Source organism: Schistocerca cancellata, chromosome 9 (genome assembly GCF_023864275.1).
Source record: "Schistocerca cancellata isolate TAMUIC-IGC-003103 chromosome 9, iqSchCanc2.1, whole genome shotgun sequence".
NCBI classification, from domain to species: domain Eukaryota; kingdom Metazoa; phylum Arthropoda; class Insecta; order Orthoptera; family Acrididae; genus Schistocerca; species Schistocerca cancellata.
The window spans coordinates 129,638,664-129,665,154 of NC_064634.1; the positions used below are offsets into that span (position 1 = coordinate 129,638,664).

At 40.4% G+C, this 26,491-nt stretch overlaps 1 protein-coding gene across 1 annotated transcript in view; it reads left to right on the forward strand.

Annotated features, from left to right (window-relative positions):
* Positions 1-26,491, forward strand: part of LOC126100508 (uncharacterized) — a 50,353-nt gene that overhangs the window by 16,581 nt on the left and 7,281 nt on the right. Inside the window, exon 2 of the mRNA XM_049911118.1 lies at positions 25,665-25,957. Coding sequence (XP_049767075.1) covers positions 25,665-25,957 — 293 coding nt within the window. The remainder of the gene's footprint in view (positions 1-25,664; positions 25,958-26,491) is intronic.

Genomic DNA, 26,491 nt, shown 5'->3' on the forward strand with positions numbered 1-26,491 from the left:
ATGTCTTATTCCACAAATCGTGAAGTCTCTTTATGATTAAGTTTAAGTTCCTTGCTTCTCTTCTTTCATAAGGTTGGTCAGTACACGAATCCGTTACTAAAGGTGTACAACAACAGTTTATAACAATGTTTCAGGTTACGGCTTCTTAGTTTAATGTCAAATTCTCAATATTATCTTTAAGGTTCTTCAGCATAGGTTATCTCAATTATTAGTATTGCTAAAGATCTTCTTCTATGTCACTTTCTTTCGACAAACAAGTCTACAGGTAAAATTATTTACACACAAATCTTCAGTTCAGTTTATAGGACAAGACAACTTAAAATTACAAACATTTCTTCTCTTAAAAAAAAAAAAACTTAAATCTACTGCCAAAATCGTTTTAAATCCTGGTGACTGTAGATGCCTTTGCTCATTCACTTATAATTAGACAAAACATAACTTCCAGGATGAGGTATTCTCACTATTTTGAAAGGACCTTCATATTTTAATTGCCACTTCTTGTTTAACTTCTTTTTAACTTCTTTATGGCAGATGATTTTGGATGAGATCTTGACATGATACTTTCTCCAACTCGATAAGTAACACGATTAATCAGATGTTTATCATAGTAAGTTTTCCTTAATTTTGCGTGATGATGAAGCGCAGCACGCACTCGGTTAAATAAGGCAGATTTATCTATAGGTAATGGATTATTCAATTTTGGTAGGTTTTCATTCCATTTGTTCGTTTGACAATCACCAAATAAGATACTGCAAGGAGTAAAACCGGTAGACGATTAGGGTAACTGATTATACACTTCCTCGAATTTCTGCAAATACTCTATCCAGTGATAGTGTTGGCTGGAGACGTACGTCCTCACGAATCGATTTAATTCTCTGAATACGCGTTGAATGGGACTACTTTTCGATTTGAAACGAGAAACCTGGATGTGGCCAATGCTTACTCCGCGTAGACACTCTTTCCAGGATCTACACTAAAGATACGAAGCATTGTCCGTTAACAAGGCTTTCGGTTTTCCCACTTGAACTACGTATTTCTCTGTTAATAACTTTAACATCGGCTTTACCCTTACAGATTTTGTGGATACACTTTTACGTATTTGCTAAACAGGTCGTAAAATGCTAGCACATATTTAAAATTACCCTTTGATGCTGGCAAAGGACCCATTATGTCACACGAGACTAAATCAAGAATATTGTTGACTACTAAAGGTCGCAACTCTGTTCTCGTCGATTAACTAATTTGCTTAACTTTTTGGCATATTACACAAGTTTTCAAGATTTTCTGTGCAATACGCTTTAAATTTGGGTAATGCCCATACGCCATTATTAATTTAGCACACTTATAACCACTTGCATGTCCCAACGATATATGTGTATGCCACAGGAATTTTTGTACATAATATAAGAGAATGCAAGATTTCCACCGTCGGAAAAAATCACTATTTTTGTAGAACAGAATATTGTCGCGAAGGCAATGTTTCGTGTTTTGATGGTTACTGTTACTTTCAGAGAGGGATTGTTTAATAATTTTCCATTTAGAATCTTGTTCCTGAGGTTTAATAATGTTCTGGCACACGAATTCGATGTCTTTCTCGAATGGAGAGTTCTGAATCAACATTACTCGAAATTTGTCATTTTTGTTTACTATGGCATTTGTTCCAGCGATACCGCGCGGTAACCTGAAGAGTGCATCAGCAATAACATTATCCTTGCCACGAATATGTCGTATTTCTAACGACTATTCCTGCAAGAGTAATGTCCATCTGGTTAGCCGTGCGTGTAACAATCTACATGTCATCAAAAAAATCACAGCTTGGTGGTCACAATAAACGATTATTGGTTTTCCATACACAAAAGATCTAAACTTCTTTAGTGACCACACCAAGGCTAACACTTCCAGTTCCGTAGTTGTATAAGCTCTCTCACAGTTTGTGAGCGTGCGACTGCCAAAATTTATAATTTTGGTAGTACTAATATTATCTGGAATATCCATCTGAAATAGTGTTGCTTCCAGACCAGTGTGTGAAGCATCTGTGGCTATATAAAACTGTTTGTCGATCTGCGGGTGGTGCAATATCTGCGCATTCAGCAAGCGTTTCGTATTCTGTCAAACGCTTCGCGACATTCAGCTGTCTAATGCCACGAAACGTGCTTTCGCAACAGGTTAAGCAAACAAACCTGGTTTAGCACCTGATCAGATAGGAATTTCCTGAATAAAGATGCCAAACCGAGAAAGGACTTGAGTTGGTTACGAGTGCACGGGTACGGACAATCACTTATTGCTTTCAATTTTTTGGGGTTAGGTGTGTTATGCCTATGGGAGAGATAATATGCCCGAGAAACGTAATTCTTTCTTTCCCAGATTCGGACTTAGGAAGGTTTACGTTTACTTCATAGTCTGGAAAACGACGGAACACTCGTAACAATTCTACATGAGGCTCCCAGTTGTCGGTTGTCACGAGGAAGTCATCGACATACAAGGTTACCTCATTTAATAAGTCCGGACCTAAAACCATATTTATTTATTTATTTATTTATTTGTTACTTGTCAAGTTCCGTAGGACAAAATTGAGGAGCAAATCTCCAAGGTCACGGAACGTGTCAGTACATAAAATTACAACATAAACGTAATAACAGGTAAAAATAAATGTTCATGAACCTTAAAAAAGTCGGTCCATAAGTTTAAGTAAACGCTGTCAGCAATACAATAAAAATCAGCTTAATTTTCAAAGGAATTCCTCGACAGAATAGAAGGAGTGACCCATGAGGAAACTCTTCAGTTTCGATTTGAAAGCGCGTGGATTACTGCTAAGATTTTTGGATTCGTGTGGCAGCTTGTTGAAAATGGATGCAGCAGTATACTGCACACCTTTCTGCATAATAGTTAAGGAAATCCGATTCAAATGCAGGTTTGATTTCAGCCGAGTATTAACCGAGTGAAAGTTGCTTATTCTTGGGAATAAACTAATATTGGGAACAAGAAACGACAATAATGAATATACGTGTTGAGAGGCCAATGTCAAAATACCCAGACTCGTGAACAGAGGTCGACAAGAAGTTCGTGAACTAACACCACTTATTGTCCGAACGGCCCGTTTCTGAGCCAAAAATATCCTTTTAGAATGAGAAGAGTTACCCCAAAATATAATACCATACGACAATAGCGAATGAAAGTGAGCAAAATAGACTAATTTTCGTGTCGAACGATCACTCACTTCTGATACCGTTCGAATAGTAAAAATGGCAGTATTAAGTCTCTGAACAAGATCCTGAATGTGGGCTTTCCAAGACAGCTTACTATCTATCTGAAAACCTAGAAATTTGAACTGTTCAGTTTCACTAATCATATGCCCATTCTGTGACATTAAAACATCAGGTTTTGTTGAATTGTGTGTGAGAAACTGTAAGAACTCAGTCTTACTGTGATTCAGCGTTAGTTTATTTTCTACAAGCCACGAACTGAGATCATGTACTGCACTATTTGAAACGGAGCCAATGTTGAGCACAACATCCTTTACTACCAAGCTAGTGTCATCAGCAAACAGAAATATTTTAGAGTTACCCATAATACTAGAGGGCATATCATTTATGTAAATAAGGAACGGGAGTGGCCCCAACACTGATCCTTGGAGCACCGCCCCACTTGACAGTGCCCCACAGAGACCCCACATCAGAGCCGTTTTCAACATTGTGAATAATGACCTTTTGCTGCCTGTTGCTAAAGTAAGAGGTGAACCATTTGTGAGCTACTCCCCATATTCTATAATGGTCCAACTTCTGGAGGAATGTTTTGTGATCAACACAATCAAATGCCTTTGTTAAATCAAAAAATATGCCAGCTTTTGAAACCTTATGTTCACCCATCCAGTACCTCACAGAGAAAAGAGAATATAGCATTTTCAGTTGTTAAACGACTTCTAAAGCCGAAGTGTACATTTGATAGCAAATCGTGTGATATAAAATCATCAATTATCCTTACATACATAGCCTTTTCAATAACTTTTGCAAACACTGATCGCATAGAAATAGGTCTAAAATATCTACATTATCCCTTTCTCCCTTTTTATAAAGCGGCTTTACTACTGAGTACTTTAATTGTTCAGGAAACTGACCATTCCTAAAGGAAAAATTACAAATATGGCTAAATACAGGGCTAACATGTGCAACACAGTAATTTAATATTCTGTTAGACACTCCATCATAACCATGAGAGTCCTTAGTCTTCAGTGATTTAATTATTGACTCAATCTCCTTCTTGTCTGTATCACAGAGGAGTATTTCAGACATCAATCTCGGAAAGTCATTTGCCAAGAAAGTTATATGATTTCCTGCAGAAACTAAATTTTTATTTAATTCACCTGCAATGCTCAGAAAAGATTGTTAAATGCTGTACATATATCTGATTTATCAGTAACAGAAATATTTTTACTGCAAATTGACTTTGTATCGTCGACCTTGTGCTGCTGACCAGACATTTCCTTCGCAACTGACCATATGGTTTTAATTTTATCCTGTGAATTAGCTATTCTATTTGCATACCACATACACTTTGCCTTCCTGACAACATTTTTAAGCACCTTACAATACTGTTTGTAACTGGCTACTGTAGCTTGATTGTGACTACTTCTAATATTTTTGTATAATTCCCACTTTGTTCTACATTATATCCTTATCCCACTAGTCAGCCACCTGGGCTGCCCATTACTGCTAGTACCCCATTTAGAATGTTCTAATGGAAGGTAACTCTCAAAGAGCATCAGAAATATGGTAAGACAAACATTGTATTTATCATCTATGTTATCAACACTATAAAGATTCTGCCACTCTTGTTCCTTGACGAGGTTTAAAAAACTCTCTATTGCTGTTGGATTAACTTTCCTACATAGTTTGTAATTAAATGTGACATTGGTTTGAGTACAAAATCTTCTAGTGTTAAAATTTGTGCATGATGGTCTGAAAGGCCATTCACGCTTTTACTAACAGAATGCCCATCTAGTAATGAAGAATGAATAAAAATATTGTCTTGTCTATGGCTGTGCTACTGTTCCCCTGCACCCCAGTAGGAAAAAACACAGTTTGCATCAGATAGTATGAATTTAGGAGATCTACCAACATTCTTTTTCTTGCACCATCATATACAAAATTTATATTGAAGTCACCATATATAACTAGTTTCTGGTACTTCCTACAAAGTGAATCAAGCACCCTCTCTAGCTTGAGCAGAACTGCTCTTTAGTCAGAGTTAGGGGACCTGTAAACAACAATTAGAACTTTAGTTTCATTAAATTCAACTACCACTGCACAACATTCAAATATCTGCTCAGTGCAGTGTCATGATATGTCTATGGACTCAAATGGAATACTGTTTTTTACTTACAGAGCCACTCCCCCACCCTACAAGGAACTCCTTGAGAAACAGCCAGCTAATCTGCAGCCTGGTAAAGGAAGCCTCTGAACTGTCAGATTATTTAAGTGGTGCTCTGATATACCAATAATTTCATAGTCAACATCTATGGGGTGTATACGTGGACAAGGAAAAAAAAATTCCCAGATTTTTCCCGGATTTTCCGGTTAAAAATACATTTTCTCCCGGGTGAAAATACACTTATTTCGTGTTAAGTTATTCCTCGGCTCTGTGAAACTCAAGCCTTTGAATGTTTATGGTTTTATATACTGACGTAGAATTTCCCGGCACTTTAGAAAACGAAGCTGTGGGGGAGGGGGATACGTTTTTTAAGATCTTTGATGTGCACCAACATGTACGCTACATATTTTCGTATTACGAAGTTATAATATGAATTCCGCCAAACAACGCATGCCACTTTCCGAAGCACTGAAATCGAGATTATGATGCGCTTTTGTAGACCAGTCATAGCTCATGTCACGTGATCTCGCCAGCTGATGACAGCATAGGAACTCGTGATATAGTCAGCCAGTAGCAAGATCACTCTTAAGTAGTGCAAACACACAAATAAGAAAAGTTAATAGTTTAAATTAATATACATAGCATTCACATATAATATTGATCTCGAAAATTAATAAGCTGGAAGAGAAGTTAAGCTTCCACATATAATGTTGATCTTTTTTGCGCGTGATACACTTTAAGATACGTCACACAAATGTGCCAGTAAAATTTTTAATTACGACTAAAATGTCTGATCTTCTGGGCTCGAAATTCTTCTAAATGGTCGCCCTCAAAGAGTTGATTTTTAAATCAGAGTCAAACGCTTTGTGATTTAAAAAATTCATCGTACATTCTCGCACACAGTTCATATTGCGTAAAAGGAAATTTCTTTGAATGTAACACTTTTGAAACCACCATTCGCAATATTTTCCTGCGACCTGTTGGAAATAGGTTCGTTTCAGCAGTTGCAAAAGAGCGCCAGATAACAGGCGTCACCACGCTTGCGAAGCTACGATGACGCAGGAAGCACGTGTAAAACATTAAGAAATCTTACATTATGTCATAATAGAAACAAGACATCAGAGGATACTTCAAGAGCGTCGGAATTTCATGAACTATAGTAAAATGGTTCTTTATTATGGCATAATGCCATATGTGCACTTGAAATGCAGCGAACTGTTGAAACTGGCCAATAGTGTGAAATTAAATACTTCGTTTCAAATAAATTGACTGCCTCAGCAGAAAAGATTAATGAAAGCCAAATCTCTTTAGCAAATCGGCAAAAATAGCTTCATTGTTCTGCAAGGCGATTAAGCTTGACTGTCAGAAAGGTGGAAATAATATCTGAAACTAATAACAAATTTTGGCCTTCCGTAATCATGTGAACGTATTTTAATTCATTTGATAGCTCCCAGCCACAAAAATCCGTTTTGTTATCATTTGACTTGAGAGCAACAAACGAAGAGGGAACAACAAAATCACTGAACGTAAACACAGGTCACGTGGAGATGAACCACCTCCCCACCACAACGCAGACTGCTCTGTGTATCAGCCCCAGATTTACTATTACTAGTATTTCCAAACTGGGGCAATATTAAGTAGTGGCGCTTTAATGAAAAAAAATTATTATGAAAAATGAATGGATGAAAATGGGGAAGAAATGGCTTTAAATATTTTTGTTATTTACTCTTTCAGTACGAACTTTGTTGTAAAATCCTTTTTTGTACGTGTGGTAATAAAAATTCATTTAGACAGAATTAAGCACTTTTAAAATTACGTGAACTTTAGCAACCCTCTCATGCTGATAAATTCAAACTAACTGATTAATAACATTTATGACTTTGAAAATTATTTAAATTAAATTTTATTACGTATTTCGGCCACGACACACATTTTCTAAATGCAGTGGGTTTTTAAATATTTACTGAATTCTTTACCGGCGTTAGCTATGGAGCATAGCCAAGCCGACCTGAATGTTTAATTATCATTGACAAAACACACTTCACTATACGTTTAAGTTATTTGCTTTAGAAATTGAAAGAACCAACAGATTAACAACTTCAACTTTAATTATCCGCCTATGAATGCACAAATGTAAAACCAGTAATAAATGCAGTCAGCCTCAGGATCGCTGTAAAAGAAAAATATTTCGTAATTCACTGCTAATTTTACCTACTCCCGATTTACGGGTTTGGTTAATTTTATAGCGGAACATCAGGATTGTTGCTAAAAACTGATGCATACTCAAATAGTAAATTCGACAGTTCCTTTCTCTGTACACTTGACAAATATTCAGACACTATTATTTGGTCTTTGATAACTTGTTCAAGATCTGATTTGGAATCGGCTACAGGCAAACTAATCGTGTCGGTTGACATTACGTTATTATAATTACATAACAACGGTAGATTCCGACAGTATTTGTCGAGAATCCTTGTTTCCCTTAACAAAGACAATTCAACGATCCCGTTGATTGTATTTAAAACACATATCCCTTTTTGTAAGTCAATCTGCACTTGAGCTTTAATGGGTTGAATACCTGTGCCGAAAGCTCCGGAAATAGTACACCCTGTTACAGGAAAAGTAGGTACTCTTTCTACTTTATTAATACATTTAAATAGATTAAACGACATCACATTAGTGGTAGCTCCTGTGTCTATAAGGACGTGTGCAGGTATATCAGTTAAATCTCCAGCTATTACAGCTTGCACATATTCTTTGGATTCAGGTTGGTGCGAAGTTTCCTAATTCAGTAATTCATCTCTAATGCCCACTCCAGAGTTGTATCATAGTAAACGCACAGATTGGTTATGTTGACCTCCATTAAGCCTACCAGCCACCCCCAGAAGTCTAGGTCTGGCTGGTCCTAGTTTGTTGAGTTATTTGGTTCATGACGTGGCTCCTCATCTATTTCCACGACATGGACATAATGATTTTGTGGATTATATCTGGTATTTCGAACGTCAGCTGCACTGTTTCCCAAAGGAATAGCTGCAGAAGCGTTTTGACGTAAACAGTTAAGTACATTTGTTTGGTTTACCGGATTGTTCCAACGAGAATTTGTTGCAACCCATTGATATGAAGGATTACGATTTTACGTATTGTTTTGTTCCCTGTTCGTATATTGCCTTGTGTCATTGTGTTTTCTTTTTCGATTTTGAACCTCGCCAAGATGTATGTTGTGTGCATCCGGTGATGCCGATCCCTGACTGTATACATTTCTGCTGTTTTGATTGTTGTAACTGGGATTATAGAAATTCTGATTATTGAAGTTCTGTCTACGTTGTAAATCTCTGTTACTAGATTGACGATGATTGCTGCCGTTAGACGGAGAGTGATTATTGGTCGAAAGATTGAACGGTGCACAGATAACTTTGTCTTGGTACTGACTTATTTCTTGCAGAAGAGAGTAGATCGTAGCTGAGCGCTCACTGCATTAGCTTTGCTACACCTCGCTTCCAGTTCTTTCACTATGTTGCCATCCTGTGAGAATATGCATCCTAAGTACTTGAAACCGTCCACCTGTTCTAACTTTGTTCCTCCTATTTGGCACACAATCCGTTTATATTTCTTTCCCACTGACATTACTTTCGTTTTGGAGATGCTAATCTTCTTACCATAGTCCTTACATTTCTGATCTAGCTCTGAAATATTACTTTGCAAACTTTCAATCGAATCTGCCATCACAACTAAGTCATCCGCATATGCAAGACTGCTTATTTTGTGTTCACATATCTTAATCTCACCCAGCCAGTCTATTAATTTCAACATATGATCCATAAATAATATGAACAACAGTGGAGACAGGTTGCAGCCTTAACTTACACCTGAAACTACTCTGAACCATGAACTCAATTTACCGTCAACTCTAACTGCTGCCTGACTATCCATGTAAAGACCTTTAATTGCTTGCTAAAGTTTGCCTCCTATTCCATAATCTTGTAGAACAGACAATAACCTCCTCCTAGGAACCCGGTCATATGCCTTTTCTAGATCTATAAAGCATAGATACAATTCCCTGTTCCACTCATAACACTTCTCCATTATTTGCCGTAAGCTAAAGATCTGGTCCTGACAACCTCTAAGAGGCCTAAACCCACACTGATTTTCATCCAATTGGTCCTCAACTAATACTCGCACTTTCCTTTCAACAATACCTGAGAAGATTTTACCCACAACGCTGATTAAAGAGATACCTCTGTAGTTGTTACAATCTTTTCTGTTTCCATATTTAAAGATTGGTGTGATTACTGCTTTTGTCCAGTCTGATGGAACCTGTCCCAACTTCCAGGCCATTTCAATTATCCTGTGTAGCCATTTAAGACCTGACATTCCACTGTATTTGATGAGTTCCGACTTAATTTCATCCACCCCAGCCGCTATATTGCACTGCAATCTATTGACCATTTTTTCCACTTCCACAAATGTGATCCTATTTCCATCATCATTCCTATCCCATTCTACCTCGAAATCTGAAACATTACTGATCGCATTTTCACCTACATTGAGCAATTCTTTAAAATATTCCCTCCATCTGCCCAAGGCATCAACAAGATTCACCAGCAGTTTTCCTGACCTGTCCAAAATACTTGTCATTTCCTTCTTACCTCCCTTTCGAAGACTGCTAATTACACTCCAGAATGGTTTTCCAGCAGCTTGACCCATAGTCTCCAACCTGTTTCCAAAGTCTTCCCACGATTTCTTCTTGGATGCTGCAATTATCTGTTTGGCTTTGTTTCTTTCTTCAACATAACTTTCTCTGTCTACCTGGGTTCTGGTGTGTAGCCATTTTTGATACGCCTTCTTTTTCCTTTTACAGGCTGCCTTGACTGTATCATTCCACCAAGCTGTTTGCTTCATCCTACTTTTACACACTACTGTTCCAAGACATTCTTTAGCCACTTCTAGTACTGTGTCCCTGTACCTTGTCCATTCCTTTTCCAATGACTGTAATTGACTACATTCAACTAACTGGTACCTTTCTGAGATCGCTGTTATGTACTTGTGCCTGATTTCCTTATCCTGAAGTTTCTCCACTCTTATCCTCCTACATATGGACCTGACATCCTGCACTTTCGGCCTCACAATCCCAATTTCACTGCAGATTAAATAATGATCAGTGTCATCAAAGAATCCCCTGAATACGCGCGTGTCCCTCACAGCCTTCCTGAATTCCTGATCTGTTATTATATAGTCAATGACAGATCTGGTTCCCCTGCCTTCCCAGGTATACCGGTGAATGTTCTTATGTTTAAAAAAGGAGTTTGTGATTACTAAGCCCATACTGGCACAGAAATCCAAGAGTAGTTTCCCGTTCCTGTTGGCCTCCATATCCTCTCCAAATTTACCCATAGCCTTTTCATACCCTTCTGTTCGATTTCTAATCCTGGCGTTAAAATCACCCATGAGCAGAACACTGTCCTTGTCCTTTACTCTAACAACTACATCACTGAGTGCCTCATAAAAACTATCCATCTTATCTTGATCTGTCCCTTCACAATGCGAATATACTGACACAATCCTAATTTTCTTGCTAGACACTGTCAAATCTATCCACATCAGTCGTTCGTTTACATACCTTATTGCAACTACGCTGGGTTCCATTTCTTTCCTGATGTAAAGCCCTACACCCCATTGTGCTATTCCTGCTTTGACTCCTGACCACGGACAGAAATTGTTCAAAGTCGTTATCAGGTGCATGGACAAGCATTTCACGAATAACTTCGCGGTGCGATATAGGATCTTTCCAATATCGAGTTTTATTCATGTACTTTTCAAAGTAGGACCGTACAGTTCCTTTCCTCGGGTTATAACACTCTGGATCGTACACTTCCTTCGGCAAACGCTCTTGCTTGCTCGTGGACCAGTACTTAGCCAGAAATAATTTTTCACACTCATAACATGTCCTACATGTTTCACTCATTTCACTCACCCAGAGAGATGCCTCACCGACTATTTTCGAAACTATAAAGTGAATTTTGTCATACTCTGTCCATACCTTTGGAAATATTCGTTTAAAACTGTGGATGAAAATTTTGGGGTGAGTTGTGTTCTTCTCCGACGATAATATTGGAAACTGCCTGCTTTTAAATAAGCTGTTTTCAATTGTAATTGATGACAAAGAAGTTTTTCTGAGTGAACCACTCAGAATCAGGCAAAGATCGTTCATCACTATCGATTCCTGCTGTTCTATATTCGTGACGCCTTCTTTTCTCTGGACTACAGTCGCGATGTTGACTTCTAACAGAAAATTCCCGTACGTCTTGGTTACGATCTTTTATGCTATCAATCGGATCGTAGTCAAAACAACTTGAATTCTACATATCCTTAGGTATTTAGTTGATTACTTTGTTTTTAATCACACGAAATTCCTCTTTTAGTTGTTCAATGTCCTCGGCACTAGATACGTTTAATTTTGTTTCAGCAGTTGAAGTTAATTTAAGTTCAACAGTGTCATTTACTCGCTTTTTTATCTCCTCTAATCTATCCATACGGACATTTCTTTTTCCCACTGACTAGATTTTTGAGGTAGAAACGAATCATCATTTTTTTAGTGTTGATTCATTTTTTCGGACAATTCCTATACTGCTGTACTACAGAGTCTTAAGTTGATGTCACTACGGTGAGATTTTCTCCTAGTGTATGTACAGCACCAGAGATGACACTGATCTCATTCTGTACTTTTTTGAGTTTCTGAGATCACAAGCTTTCTGTAATTCTAGCATTTCCTGCTTAAACTTTCTGTTCTGTTCTTCCCTTTCCTATTCTATCTTTCTAAAATATTCTTCTCTTTCTAACTCTTTCTGTGCAAGATATTTCTCTCTTTCTAATTCTTTCTGTTTATAAATTCAGACATATCAGCTTCAAACATTCTATCTCTTTCTTCTAGACGTGAGTCACGCTCTTCCAGGCGGGAATCCCATTCAACCAATTTGATTATACGTTCTTCCATTCGCAACTCACGTTCTTGTCGCTCGGCATCACGTTCTTCCATCTTAGATATGAAATTGAACAACATATTCATATCAAAGTGTTGCGTGGAAGGAGCATTCGCCAACCAAGAAGTTTCTCTTTGACTATTAATTACTGTTATTGAGCCTGCACGATATCCGGAATTTTTTCTATCTTATCGTCGGAAGTCGTGAGCACTTTCGGTCCGTACATTCTTTCTTTTGGCTCATTTTCTGTGTTAAGAGAAGGAATGTTTTCTGCATTTTGACTCGTTTCCTCTACCGATTCCTCTCTGATTTCAGATTCATCTTTGTCGTGATCTAATTTACCCTTTCTGGTTCTCTCTGACATTTTGAAAACTATTATTCTCTGATTAACAGTTTACTAAACCTTTCTGCACAATAAGTACTCAGTTGCCTTTATGGGTACCCACAATGTTACACAGATACACAAATAATGGTACAAGGATTTCGGTGTTGCACCACAACGAATAAACTTGTGTCTAGTACTCACTAACCTGAGTTGTTCCGTTCTTTGTGTTTTGCTGTGTGGAGGCGGCGGATGTGCAGTCAGCTTTGGCAGCAACAGCGCCCCCCAATCCACACGGCGCCGGAAGTCGTCGCTCTCGAAGTCGGCGCGTCGTCGTAGCTCGGTCAGCAGTGCGTCCTCCGGCGTCGACTCGAAGTTCTGCGTTGTCGTATTGTGGCGCAGATGTGGCGCCTACGCCTTTCTTGCTACTTAAAGTCCTACATTCTTAATCTTAGGGTCATGCGTCGTGGCTTCGGGCCCCGCGTTATGGGCGTCAGTTTTATGTACATGGTGTTTCAAAAATGACCGGTATATTTGAAACGGCAATAAAAACTAAACGAGCAGCAATAGAAATACACCGTTTGTTGCAATATGCTTGGGACAACAGTACATTTTCAGGCGGACAAACTTTCGAAATTACAGTAGTTACAATTTTCAACAACAGATGGCGCTGCAAGTGATGTGAAAGATATAGAAGACAATGCAGTCTGTGGGTGCGCCATTCTGTACGTCGTCTTTCTGCTGTAAGCGTGTGCTGTTCACAACGTGCAAGTGTGCTGTAGACAACATGGTTTATTCCTTAGAACAGAGGATTTTTCTGGTGTTGGAATTCCACCGCCTAGAACACAGTGTTGTTGCAACAAGACGAAGTTTTCAACGGAGGTTTAATGTAACCAAAGGACCGAAAAGCGATACAATAAAGGATCTGTTTCAAAAATTTCAACGGACTGGGAACGTGACGGATGAACGTGCTGCAAAGGTAGGGCGACCGCGTACGGCAACCACAGAGGGCAACGCGCAGCTAGTACAGCAGGTGATCCAACAGCGGCCTCCGGTTTCCGTTCGCCGTGTTGCAGCTGCGGTCCAAATGACGCCAACGTCCACGTATCGTCTCATGCGCCAGAGTTTACACCTCTATCCATACAAAATTCAAACGCGGCAACCCCTCAGCGCCGCTACCATTGCTGCACGAGAGACATTCGCTAACGATATAGTGCACAGGATTGATGACGGCGATGTGCATGTGGGCAGCATTTGGTTTACTGACGAAGCTTATTTTTACCTGGACGGCTTCGTCAATAAACAGAATTGGCGCATATGGGGAACCGAAAAGCCCCATGTTGCAGTCCCATCGTCCCTGCATCCTCAAAAAGTACTGGTCTGGGCCGCCATTCCTTCCAGAGGAATCATTGGCCCATTTCTCAGATCCGAAACGATTACTGCATCACGCTATCTGGACATTCTTCGTGAATTTGTTGCTGTACAAACTGCCTTAGACGACACTGCGAACACCTCGTGGTTTATGCAAGGTGGTGCCCGGCCACATCGCACGGCCGACGTCTTTAATTTCCTGAATGAATATTTCGATGATCGTGTGATTGCTTTGGGCTATCCGAAACATACAGGAGGCGGCGTGGATTGGCCTCCCTATTCGCCAGACATGAACCCCTGTGACTTGTTTCTGTAGGGACACTTGAAAGACCAGGTGTACCGCCAGAATCCAGAAACAATTGAACAGCTGAAGCAGTACATCTCATCTGCATGTGAAGCCATTCCGCCAGACACGTTGTCAAAGGTTTCGGGTAATTTCATGCAGAGACTACGCCATATTATTGCTACGCATGGTGGATATGTGGAAAATATCGTACTATAGAGTTTCCCAGACCGCAGCACCATCTGTTGTTGAAAATTGTAACTACTGTAATTTCGAAAGTTTGTCTGCCTGAAAATGTACTGTTGTCCCAAGCATATTGCAACAAACGGTGTATTTCTATCACTGCTCGTTTAGTTTTTATTGCCGTTTCAAATATACCGGTCATTTTTGAAACACCCTGTAACTTCCCCTTTTCCATTGATTGATTGTTAATGAATGATGCTCAGGCTCCGGCTAGCTTGCGGTAGAGTGCTTGCGAGGAAATTCACAAAAAAGAATTATCTTGCTCCACTGTATTTACGCCGAGTGAGTGTTAGTTGTACCGGCTTACTCAGATGAATATTTGCCCCCCCCCCCCCCCCCCCCACGTGTACGAGCCTAACTACACGTAAATGCATACACACTGAGTTTATTGCCCTAATCATGTTTACAATCTGTAAACATCCAGAGTATATCTATGAAAGTTTGCATTTCGCGTGAGCTAAATAGTACGATAACTTTCTAGAGCGCCAAAGAATATCTATGAATGCTGCGCTCTGTTGATAATTTATGTTGTCGCACAGATACATGTTTCATGAGCATGTAATATTAAATGGGTTGAAAGAAATGTCAAACACTGTATATTCACTTTACGTTGGTTTATTCTAGTCTATGCACATCCTATCATTGTCTTATAGAAGTAACCTTTCTTTCAAATGGGTGGAATTAGTTATGTAAATTCAGACGAAGAGTTAACAGCAAGATCCAGATTAAGTTATTTACTTTAACTCGGTTTAGATGTGTTGTGGCCTGACAAGACAGCCAGTCCACAGTGACGGGTAACCGAAATGCACGCGTTAACTCACGCCGGCTTGCGTGAGGTCTGAAACAGGATACGTTATGAATGCTATCAAGAAAAGTACGTAGCTTCTTTAACACTTAACTTTAATTCATCCTTGTGGTACATCGCTCATGGTTATACAGGTGAGACTCTCTCCAGAAATGGTTAATGGCGCCTTGCTAGGTCGTAGCCATGGACTTAGCTAAAGGCTATTCTAATTGTCTCTCGGCAAATGAGAGAAAGGCTTCGTCAGTGTAGTCGCTAGCAAAGTCGTCGTACAACTGGGGCGAGTGCTAGTACGTCTCTCTAGACCTGCCGTGTGGTGGCGCTCGGTCTGCAATTACTAACAGTGGCGACACGCGGGTCCGACATGTACTAATGGACCGCGGCCGATTTAAAGCTACCACCTAGCAAGTGTGGTATCTGGCGGTGACACCACAAGATGTATTCCTCGCAGTTTACACTGTTCATCACTTCCTATCAGTTGAACTATTTACTGTCTATCGCACTGGGTCTAAGTTCAGTCTTTCGTTGATAATAATCAAATTAAGACAATATATTCGGTTATTTTCCTAGCTTGAATTACTTCAAAGATATTTTCAAAGTTGCTGATTTACCTCTTTCAGTTTTTAATCATTTCTAGCAGGTTGCAAATCTTCAAAATGCAACAAACCATCTTATATCGCCTACCAATATTATGTACGAGCGCACAAGCTCAGTTACGGCACGACAAGGCAAGCGCCAGAAGCACATTAACGTTGTACAACTTTTGCTTCTGTATTTCGCAGTGCGCTCAAAATAGTACTCACATGGAGTATTCTTTGAGGTCACTTGTAATATTTCGTGACCTAAAAGTCTACTACCTTGCGATCTACTACACTCCTGGAAATTGAAATAAGAACACCGTGAATTCATTGTCCCAGGAAGGGGAAACTTTATTGACACATTCCTGGGGTCAGATACATCACATGATCACACTGACAGAACCACAGGCACATAGACACAGGCAACAGAGCATGCACAATGTCGGCACTAGTACAGTGTATATCCACCTTTCGCAGCAATGCAGGCTGCTATTCTCCCATGGAGACGATCGTAGAGATGCTGGATGTAGTCCTGTGGAACGGCTTGCCATGCCATTTCCACCTGGCGCCTCAGTTGGACCAGTGTTCGTGCTGGACGTGCAGACCGCGTGAGACGACGCTTCATCCAGTCCCAAACATGCTCAATGGGGCACAGATCCGGAGATCTTGCTGGCCAGGGTAGTTGACTTACACCTTCTAGAGCACGTTGGGTGGCACGGGATACATGCGGACGTGCATTGTCCTGTTGGAACAGCAAGTTCCCTTGCCGGTCTAGGAATGGTAGAACGATGGGTTCGATGACGGTTTGGATGTACCGTGCACTATTCAGTGTCCCCTCGACGATCATCAGTGGTGTACGGCCAGTGTAGGAGATCGCTCCCCACACCATGATGCCGGGTGTTGGCCCTGTGTGCCTCGGTCGTATGCAGTCCTGATTGTGGCGCTCACCTGCACGGCGCCAAACACGCATACGACCATCATTGGCACCAAGGCAGAAGCGACTCTCATCGCTGAAGACGACACGTCTCCATTCGTCCCTCCATTCACGCCTGTCGCGACACCACTGGAGGCGGTCTGCACGATGTTGGGGCGTGAGCGGAAGACGGCCTAACGGTGTGCGGGACCGTAGCCCAGCTTCATGGAGACGGTTGCGAATGGTCCTCGCCGATACCCCAGGAGCAACAGTGTCCCTAATTTGCTGGGAAGTGGCGGTGCGGCCCCCTGCGGCACTGCGTAGGATCCTACGGTCTTGGCGTGCATCCGTGCGTCGCTGCGGTCCGGTCCCAGGTCGACGGGCACGTGCACCTTCCGCCGACCACTGGCGACAACATCGATGTACTGTGGATACCTCACGCCCCACGTGTTGAGCAATTCGGCGGTACGTCCACCCGGCCTCCCGCATGCCCACTATACGCCCTCGCTCAAAGTCCGTCAACTGCACATACGGTTCACGTCCACGCTGTCGCGGCATGCTACCAGTGTTAAAGACTGCGATGGAGCTCCGTATGCCACGGCAAACTGGCTAACACTGACGGCGGCGGTGCACAAATGCTGCGCAACTAGCGCCATTCGACGGCCAACACCGCGGTTCCTGGTGTGTCCGCTGTGCCGTGCGTGTGATCATTGCTTGTACAGCCCTCTCGCAGTGTCCGGAGCAAGTATGGTGGGTCTGACACACCGGTGTCAATGTGTTCTTTTTTCCATTTCCAGGAGTGTATTATTTTGTCTTGAAACTAATGGATTCTATTTCTTTTTTATTCTTTTTCAAAACATTAAGTAACTTTGCTACCAAGATTCCATTCTATTTCTTTTTATATTACTTTTTTTTCAGTCTACTTGCTACTAGTCATGCAATATTAGTACAGAGGGACTTTTTTCCATTGATGAAATTTGGATCTTGGGCTTGGGCTTGTATTGGGGTGTGAGGACTAGATTATATTTTTCATTTTTGTGTCCAAAGGGTAGCGGCGTTACATGGAGGGAAGCGTGGGGCGTAAAAATCGTAGACGGAGACCAAGAGTGGAATACAGTAAGCAGAGTCAGAAGGATGTAGGTTGCAGTAGTTACTCAGAGATGAAGAGGCTTGCATGGGATAGAGTAGCATTGAGAGCTGCATCAAACCATTCTTTGGACTGTACACCACAACAATAACAATAAAATAAGGGAAATCAGAGCTCGCACGGAAAAATATAAGTGTTCTTTTTTTCCGCACGCTGTTCGAGAGTGGAATAACAGAATTAAGAATTACTGTGAAGGTGGATCGAGGAACCGTCTGTCAGGCACTTAAGTTTGATTGGTTGGGGAACCATGTAGATGTAGAAAACGACCCTCAAAATTAAACAGATTAGTTAAAATTTGTATACAGGGAACTTCATGGCGTATAAAGACACCGGTAGGGGAAACTGAAATTTTTAAGGTGTCCTCTGGGCTGAGAGAAACGGATGCCATTTCACCTAATTTATGCAACCTCGTCTTAAAGAAGATAGAGAATTTACTAAAACTAAACAACAAGTGATATAAAAGTAGGATGTGAACATTATTAGATTTGCTTACGTAGATGATCTAGCATTAATAAGTAGTTTCACTACAGAATCAGAATGATTCAAACCTTTTACGAAATGGAAAAACGACAGAATACCTGGTCATAAGTAAGGAAATCGGAAGTGATGCAGCTTTGGCTGTAGATCCATTCACTTTCAAGACTATTGACCACTTCAAGTACATAGCAAGTCTTTTCAGAACAACAATAGAACGGATATGAAAATAGATGCCTGTCTAGCAACGGAGTACAAAACACTTTTGAGTTTCATCAAAATTATAAAGAAAATACAGATAATTTATTACTATATTTAAAATTCTCTTGTATCAGTCAACTACTATATCTGTTGTGTCGAGTTCTCAGAAATGTTTGGGATTTAACCAGTAGTAAACGACATGATTATTGCATGCGTAAAATATAAGGATTGAAATATATTTACAGTGAAAATGAACCCTTATATTTTGTTATACAACGTCCTTTTTGCTGTGATTGCCAGGTACAATTATACGCAATGATAGAACCAGTCTAACACTTGTGATGAAGTAGACTGTCGTTGGTAATACAGTCCGAAGCACTGTTCAAACAGAAACTCTTTCTCGTAGCGATGTTCACAGTCCAAGTTCAAAAACATATGCAAGGACTTGCAGATTAACTTGGAGAGTTTGGCTGGTTGTCTCTAGCTCTGTTGTCGCCGAGTATGGTACTAAAAATGGTTCAAATGGCTCTGAGCACTATGGGACTCAACATCTTAGGTCATAAGTCCCCTAGAACTTAGAACTACTTAAACCTAACTAACCTAAGGACATCACACACACCCATGCCCGAGGCAGGATTCGAACCTGCGACCGTTTCGGTCACGCGGTTCCAGACTGAAGCTCCTAGAACCGCTCGGCCACACCGATCGGCAAAGATGAAGAAAAACTGTTAATATCACAGGTCTGCAAAAAAATATTTTTCGAAAGTTGTTTGAATTTGATATGTACTTTACAGCGATGATTTCAAAAATGTAATCCATTTTTTTCTATTAAGCCAGGTTTTCTCACAAAAAGGGAGTATTTTTGGGTATAATAACAAAATTTAAGCAATTTATCACATTTTTCCCAAAGTTATAAAATTTTATTTTATTAATAAATCATGTTCTAAACTACATTTCCAGTACACTTCCATTTATCTTTTTCTCATAAGTCCTTATAATAACGCTTTCATTTTCTGTCGAAGCTTCTTTTTTTGCTTTTCCGGCTGTGGTCTCGTTGAGGATCATCTTTTTTTATCATCCAGCAGTAGTCCGTTATCATGTTGACGTTCCATCTTCTTTCCATTTCTTTGATGTCTTGGTTGAATCTTTTGCCCTGCTCTTCACTTATATCACCAAGGTTTGCAGGGAAGTAGTCAAGATGTGAGGGGAGAAAATGAACTTTAATGCTCATCTTACAGCCCAGCTTCTCAAAGTTGTCGAGCATGTCTGCGACGATTGTCTTGTAGTCTGGATCTCTTTTGTTTCCTAGGAAACCAGTAACAACAAATTTCAAAGACGTCCATGCTGCCTTTTCTTTTGTTTCCGTTTTGTCCACAAAGTTGGGATCTGTCATTAGTTTTCTAATGTCTGGTCCGACAAAGATTCCTTCCTTTAGCTTTGCCTCGGATAAACCAGGAAACTGTCCACAAAGTATCTGAAACACTCCCCTTCTCTTGGCAATGCCTTAACAAATTGTTTCATCAGCCCCAACTTAATGAGAAGTGGTGGGAATAACACCTTTTCGGGATCCACAAGGCTTCTCCTCTCAAAATTTTTAACTCCTACCTGTGAGATTTTTCTCAAGGGCCAAGCTGTTTTATGTAATGTTGCTTTCTGTCTCTACTGACCCTTTCACAGAGAAAGCAAGGGAACTTTGTACAGCCACTTTGTTGACCAAGCAGCATTGAAATCACTTTTATATCACCACATTGTGTCTATTTGTGGTCTGAATAGCAGAGTTTGCTTAAAACCAGTTCAACGTTCTCGTAACATTCTTTTAAGTGAACCGAGTGTCCAACTGGTATAGACGCATACTTATTGCCATTGTGTAGAAGTACTGCTTTAAGGCTTCTTTGTGAAGAATCAATAAAGAGACCCCACTCATAACGTGCCATAAGACAAACAGAAGCTAAACGATGTCAGAGTTAGCGTAAGGAGGGCTATGCGTGAAGCGTTCAGTGAATTCGAAAGTAAAATTCTATGTACCGACTTGACAGAAAATCCTAGGAAGTTCTGGTCTTACGTTAAATCAGTAACTGGATCGAAACGGCATATCCAGACACTCCGGGATGATGAAGGCATTGAAACAGAGGATGACACGCGTAAAGCTGAAATACTAAACACCTTTTTCCAAAGCTGTTTCACAGAGGAAGACCGCACTGCAGTTCCTTCTCTAAATCCTCGCACAAACGAAAAAATGGCTGACATCGAAATAAGTGTCCAAGGAATAGAAAAGCAACTGGAATCACTCAACAGAGGAAAGTCCACTGGACCTGACGGGATATCAATTCGATTCTACACAGAGTACGCGAAAGAACTTGCCCCCATTCTAACAGCCGTGTACCGCAAGTCTCTAGAGGAACGGAAGGTTCCAAATGATTGGAAAAGAGCACAGGTAGTCCCAGTCTTCAAGAAGGGTCGTCGAGCAGATGCGCAAAACTATAGACCTATATCTCTGACGTCGATCTGTTGTAGAATTTTAGAACATGTTTTTTGCTCGAGTATCATGTCGTTTTTGGAAACCCAGAATCTACTATGTAGGAATCAACATGGATTCCGGAAGCAGCGATCGTGTGAGACCCAACTCGCTTTATTTGTTCATGAGACCCAGAAAATATTAGATACAGGCTCCCAGGTAGATGCTATTTTCCTTGACTTCCGGAAGGCGTTCGATACAGTTCCGCACTGTCGCCTGATGAACAAAGTAAGAGCCTACGGAATATCAGACCAGCTGTGTGGCTGGATTGAAGAGTTTGTAGCAAACAGAACACAGCATGTTGTTATCAATGGAGAGACGTCTACAGACGTTAAAGTAACCTCTGGCGTGCCACAGCGGAGTGTTATGGGACCATTGCTTTTCACAATATATATAAATGACCTAGTAGATAGTGTCGGAAGTTCCATACGGCTTTTCGCGGATGATGCTGTAATATACAGAGAAGTTGCAGCATTAGAGAATTGTAACGAAATGCAGGAAGATCTGCAGCGGATAGGCACTTGGTGGAGGGAGTGGCAACTGACCCTCAACATAGACAAATGTAATGTATTGCGAATACATAGAAAGAAGGATCCTTTATTATATGATTATATGATAGCAGAACAAACACTGGTAGCAGTTACTTCTGTAAAATATCTGGGAGTATGCGTGTGGAACGATTTGAAGTGGAATGATCATATAAAATTAATTGTTGGTAGGGCGGGTAACAGGTTGAGATTCATTGGGAGAGTCCTTAGAAAATGTAGTCCATCAACAAAGGAGGTGGTTTACAAAACACTCGTTCGACCTATACTTGAGTATTGCGCATCAGTGTGGGATCCGTACCAGATCGGGTTGACGGGAGGAGATAGAGAAGATCCAAAGAAGAGCGGCGCGTTTCGTCACAGGGTTATTTGGTAACCGTGATAGTGTTACGGAGATGTTTAGCAAACTCAAGTGGCAGACTCTGCAAGAGAGGCGCTCTGCATCGCGGTGTAGCTTGCTGTCCAGGTTTCGAAAGGGTGCGTTTCTGGATGAGATATCGAATATATGCTTCCCCCTACTTATACCTCCCGAGGAGATCACGAATGTAAAATTAGAGAGATTAGAGCGCGCACGGAGGCTTTCAGACAGTCGTTCTTCCCGCGAACCATACGCGATTGGAACAGGAAAGGGAGGTAATGACAGTGGCACGTAAAGTGCCCTCCGCCACACACCGTTGGGTGGCTTGCGGAGTATAAATGTAGATGTAAATGTAGAAGTCCAGGAACATCACTGCAAAACACCAGGTCACCTTCTTGAGAGAAGAAATATACAAACTCCTTTTCCCTCGATCGATACCAAGAAGAAGATATACCCAGAGCTAATATATGTTTATCTTTCAATCTAGATCCTAAAACCTCTGCCGATTTTTTAGAAAGGCCTAGATGTCTAACTAAATCGTTCAGTTCAGATTGTGAGAATGAAATGGGATCGGTTGTGCCAGGATCGTAGCAGTCTCTGTCTTCTTCACTATCACCTTGCTGAGCGAATGGCTCGTGATCATCTATATCATCCAAAGAATCTGGAGGAGAGGGTATTGGTACTTCATGTCCATGAGGAACAGGGCGAATAGCTGATTGAATGTTAGGGTGAGAAATATCCTCTTTGTTTTTCAAATTGAAAGCTCGTACGTTGCAAGAACAAAAATAGCAGTCATCACTATGATTTTTGGGATCCCTCCAAACCATCGGTATTCCAAAACGTAAGGACTGCTATTTACGTTGAAACCATTGCCTCAGTTCTTCGACACACATTGAACAAACTTTGTGTGGACCCCAAGGCTTATCTTGATCGCCTAACTTTACACCAAAATAGGCGAAATATACTTTTTCAACAAAATAGGAAATGTTTCTTTGTTGCCTTTTAACGGTACAGTTATCACAAATGTAGCAGAAGCAATCTGGCGAGTTTTACATCCTCTGGTAGCCATTGTCCATAAAACAGCTTCACAACACAAGAAAACAGTCACTACTTTAAAACACTAGTAACAACAACACGTGAACAGCACAGAGTGAAGGACAATAGCAGAACCTCACTGCTTGGTGATGGTGGGGGAAGGGGCAGCACTATGGATAGGCACTAACATGAAAATACTGCTGGTTCTCCTAATTACTCTTTATTTTACATATATCTAGTGTAAAAACGGCTAAATAACAGTTTATGGAGATCCTAAAAACCAAAATTCAAACTCACTAGAGTGCTGAAATATCGAAAACAGCTAAAACTAGACAAGCAGTTTGTGAAATAACTGTACGTGATGGAATTGTTTCACTATTTTTCCCGAAATCAGCGTTGAAAACACTAAAAAATCACTTAATAAATTTGAAACCATTTTTATGTCATAGAGCTGTATATTTGGAAGGAAAGTTTTTTGACCTGTATATGATGAAAATAACATGGAATGGGGGAGAAGAAGAAATGAAGAATTAAGAGAACTGTACAAGGACCATAACATCGCCAAAGTGCTAGAGAAGAGAAGATTGAATTGGGCAAGCCATATATGAAGAATAAATGAGAATGTACTACTTAGAGAAGCATTCGCCAGGACAATAGATGGAACAAGAAGAAGAAGATGATGATGAAGAAGAAGAGGACCCGGAATTACTTTGCAAGATAACATCATCTGGGAGGACACATCTAGGACGAAAATCAGCAACAAGTGAACAGACAGTGCAGTCGACAGGAAGAAATGGAAGTGGCTAATAGAGCAGGCGTATGATAGATAAGGCCCTTGCTGCATCTAAAGCAAAGTAATTTGCCAACCAAGTTGCAGGTTTAAGTTTACTAGTCTTTAGTTAAGCATATTTATCGTGCAGTCAAGTAAGTTTTGGTAGTAAATTGATGCAGATTGTCTTTTATGTCACAGAATGGAATGGAAATAGTCTGCAAAACTCTGTCCTGTGCCTCCGCTGCATGTTCAGATGCATGGATGCTCTTAACATCTCTGTGTGCTGGCATAAGCTGCTGCCAGCACACCAGCCGGCAAAGAGGTTGCGAGAAGATCGATAGGAGGCGCAAGTGATGCGCTTATCAGGAGAGAGGCCAAAGACAGACCTGCAATCAACGCGCCACCAACGCCCTCTCGACCGCCAGGCCAGTCAGTCAGCCAGGGAGTCAACCTGTCAAGTCATCAGTGGCAGCCCAGTGGGAGCTGCAGCTGCAATTAGCTCAGCCTCTAGCTCAGAGTCAGTCAGTATCTAGAGACCAGAGACTTATACTTCACAAGCCGTGATGCTAAGGGCTATAAGGAGAGCTTGTACTACAACACCTGGACTGTCTTAAGTAACTTCTTGTCCTTTTGAATAAAGAGCCCTGCTAATACACATGTGCATGTGTTATAGAAAGAGGACACTGGCCACTAAACAACATCCTCTCCTTGCTTCCCATGGTACAAGCCTACAGTGAAATGTGCTGCTACTTCATCCCATCGTATGTTACTTGTGTGGTGCCTTTGAAGGACATTGTGTTTTATATTTACAGAACTGGAAGGCATGCTTGGCTTGAGTCAAGTCCGCGACAGAAGTATTACATGGATATCTGTATTCTGAAATAGATGGCAAAGTTCGTCGAGATGAGGTGGCAGTGATAGAACATTCACGTTTGAAACATGGAGAACTGTGTGTTTGGATTTAGCAGTAAAAAATGAAAAAAAGGAGAGAGAGAGAGAAGATAGTGAATGCACTGGAAAGATGCTGGAACGGAAGGCGGAAGCAGAAAGGAGAGACAGAAACCTGATATTCCGAAGAACAAAACTCATCTTCACATAACAGTAGTATAAACAAAATTAAAAGAATGATGATAAAGAGTACTCTTAATGTTAGTGCTGCTAATGACAAGTAACGCTCATGATGTCATTAAGAACTGCTGAACAATAAACGAAACTAACATGAATTAGCACAGTAAGAAAATGAGCTAATCAATGAGTTAATGAACAAATACATGAGTACATTATGGCTAATTGTCTTCTACAGTAACAATACAGACACACTGTTAGAACTTTTTGGCTGTATGAATTGACACCTTCTTAGCTCCTAAAGCACATGCTTTAAAGTTCATTTCCACAACTAACAACATTTTTACAGCTTCCACCCTCGCCATTATCCTGCCATCATTTGTCCACGCATTGGATAGCCCAAATTCAGATATCACACTATCCAAAATTCTTAATCTTTCAGAAGTTATATCCTTACATATTATTAGACCTGTCTTCTCGAATTTCTTCTTCACTATGAAGGTTTCAGATTTTCCCTGTATGATACATGCTTCACAACTGTGAGCCTAGCTACCACAAGTCACAATGTCCTATGATCACTCTATAATTTCTGATTGTAAAACCTGTGCATGTACATTTATTCTAATTGTAAGTTTTTATTATTAAAAAATTTTATCCTAAAGGTAAATGTTTTAATTTTCCCAATCTACTTTTCAGTGGAGCAGGATATATCAGCCACATCGACTCCACGAAGAACCACAAGCCTTGTATGGAAATATTTTACCAAACTTGGAAAAAAAGGAAAATGCCGTTATTGCCCACAGATAATTTCCTGTTCTACTGGGTCCTCATCAAACCTAAAAAGACATCTCAAATCGAAGCATCCAACAGCGTATTTGGAAATGTATGTGTCAGGAAATCGCTCACGTTCGCCATCAACTGATGCAGAAATTCAAGAGATGATTTCTCACGAAACGTCTTCACTGATGTCTGCTTCTGTCTCAGATGAAGTAAGTCAAACTGAGTCTGACGCTGCATCCAGCCCGCCGTTGTCATGTGGCACTGGAACAAGTTCTGATTTATTTTCTTTTGTGACACCCTCACGCCAAATCGCTTTTCATTTGCAAGAACCCGTAAATAAATTTGTTAATATTGTAAAGCTCATCAAGTTAAATAACAGTACAGCAATAGATCCTCAACTTTTAAAATTGATTTACAAAGAAACCATGTTTTTTCTGTATTTGAAGATGCAGAGTTTAAAAAAAAGATCATATATATTATTTGCCTAAATTATAATTCCCCATGAGGAAAATAGTTATCAAGCTCTTTAATGCCCAGTTTGTATCACGATTAAGTGATAAAATGAAGAATGATTTACCTACTGCAAAGATAGTTTGCCTTACGTCTGACAAGTGGACAAGTATAAATAACACTAATTTCTATGCGCTTAAAGTACATTTTATACCATTTAGACTGCTTACAGTTCATAGAAATAGACACCACAGAGAAATTGAGGAAAGACTGTTATCACCAACTGTAATATT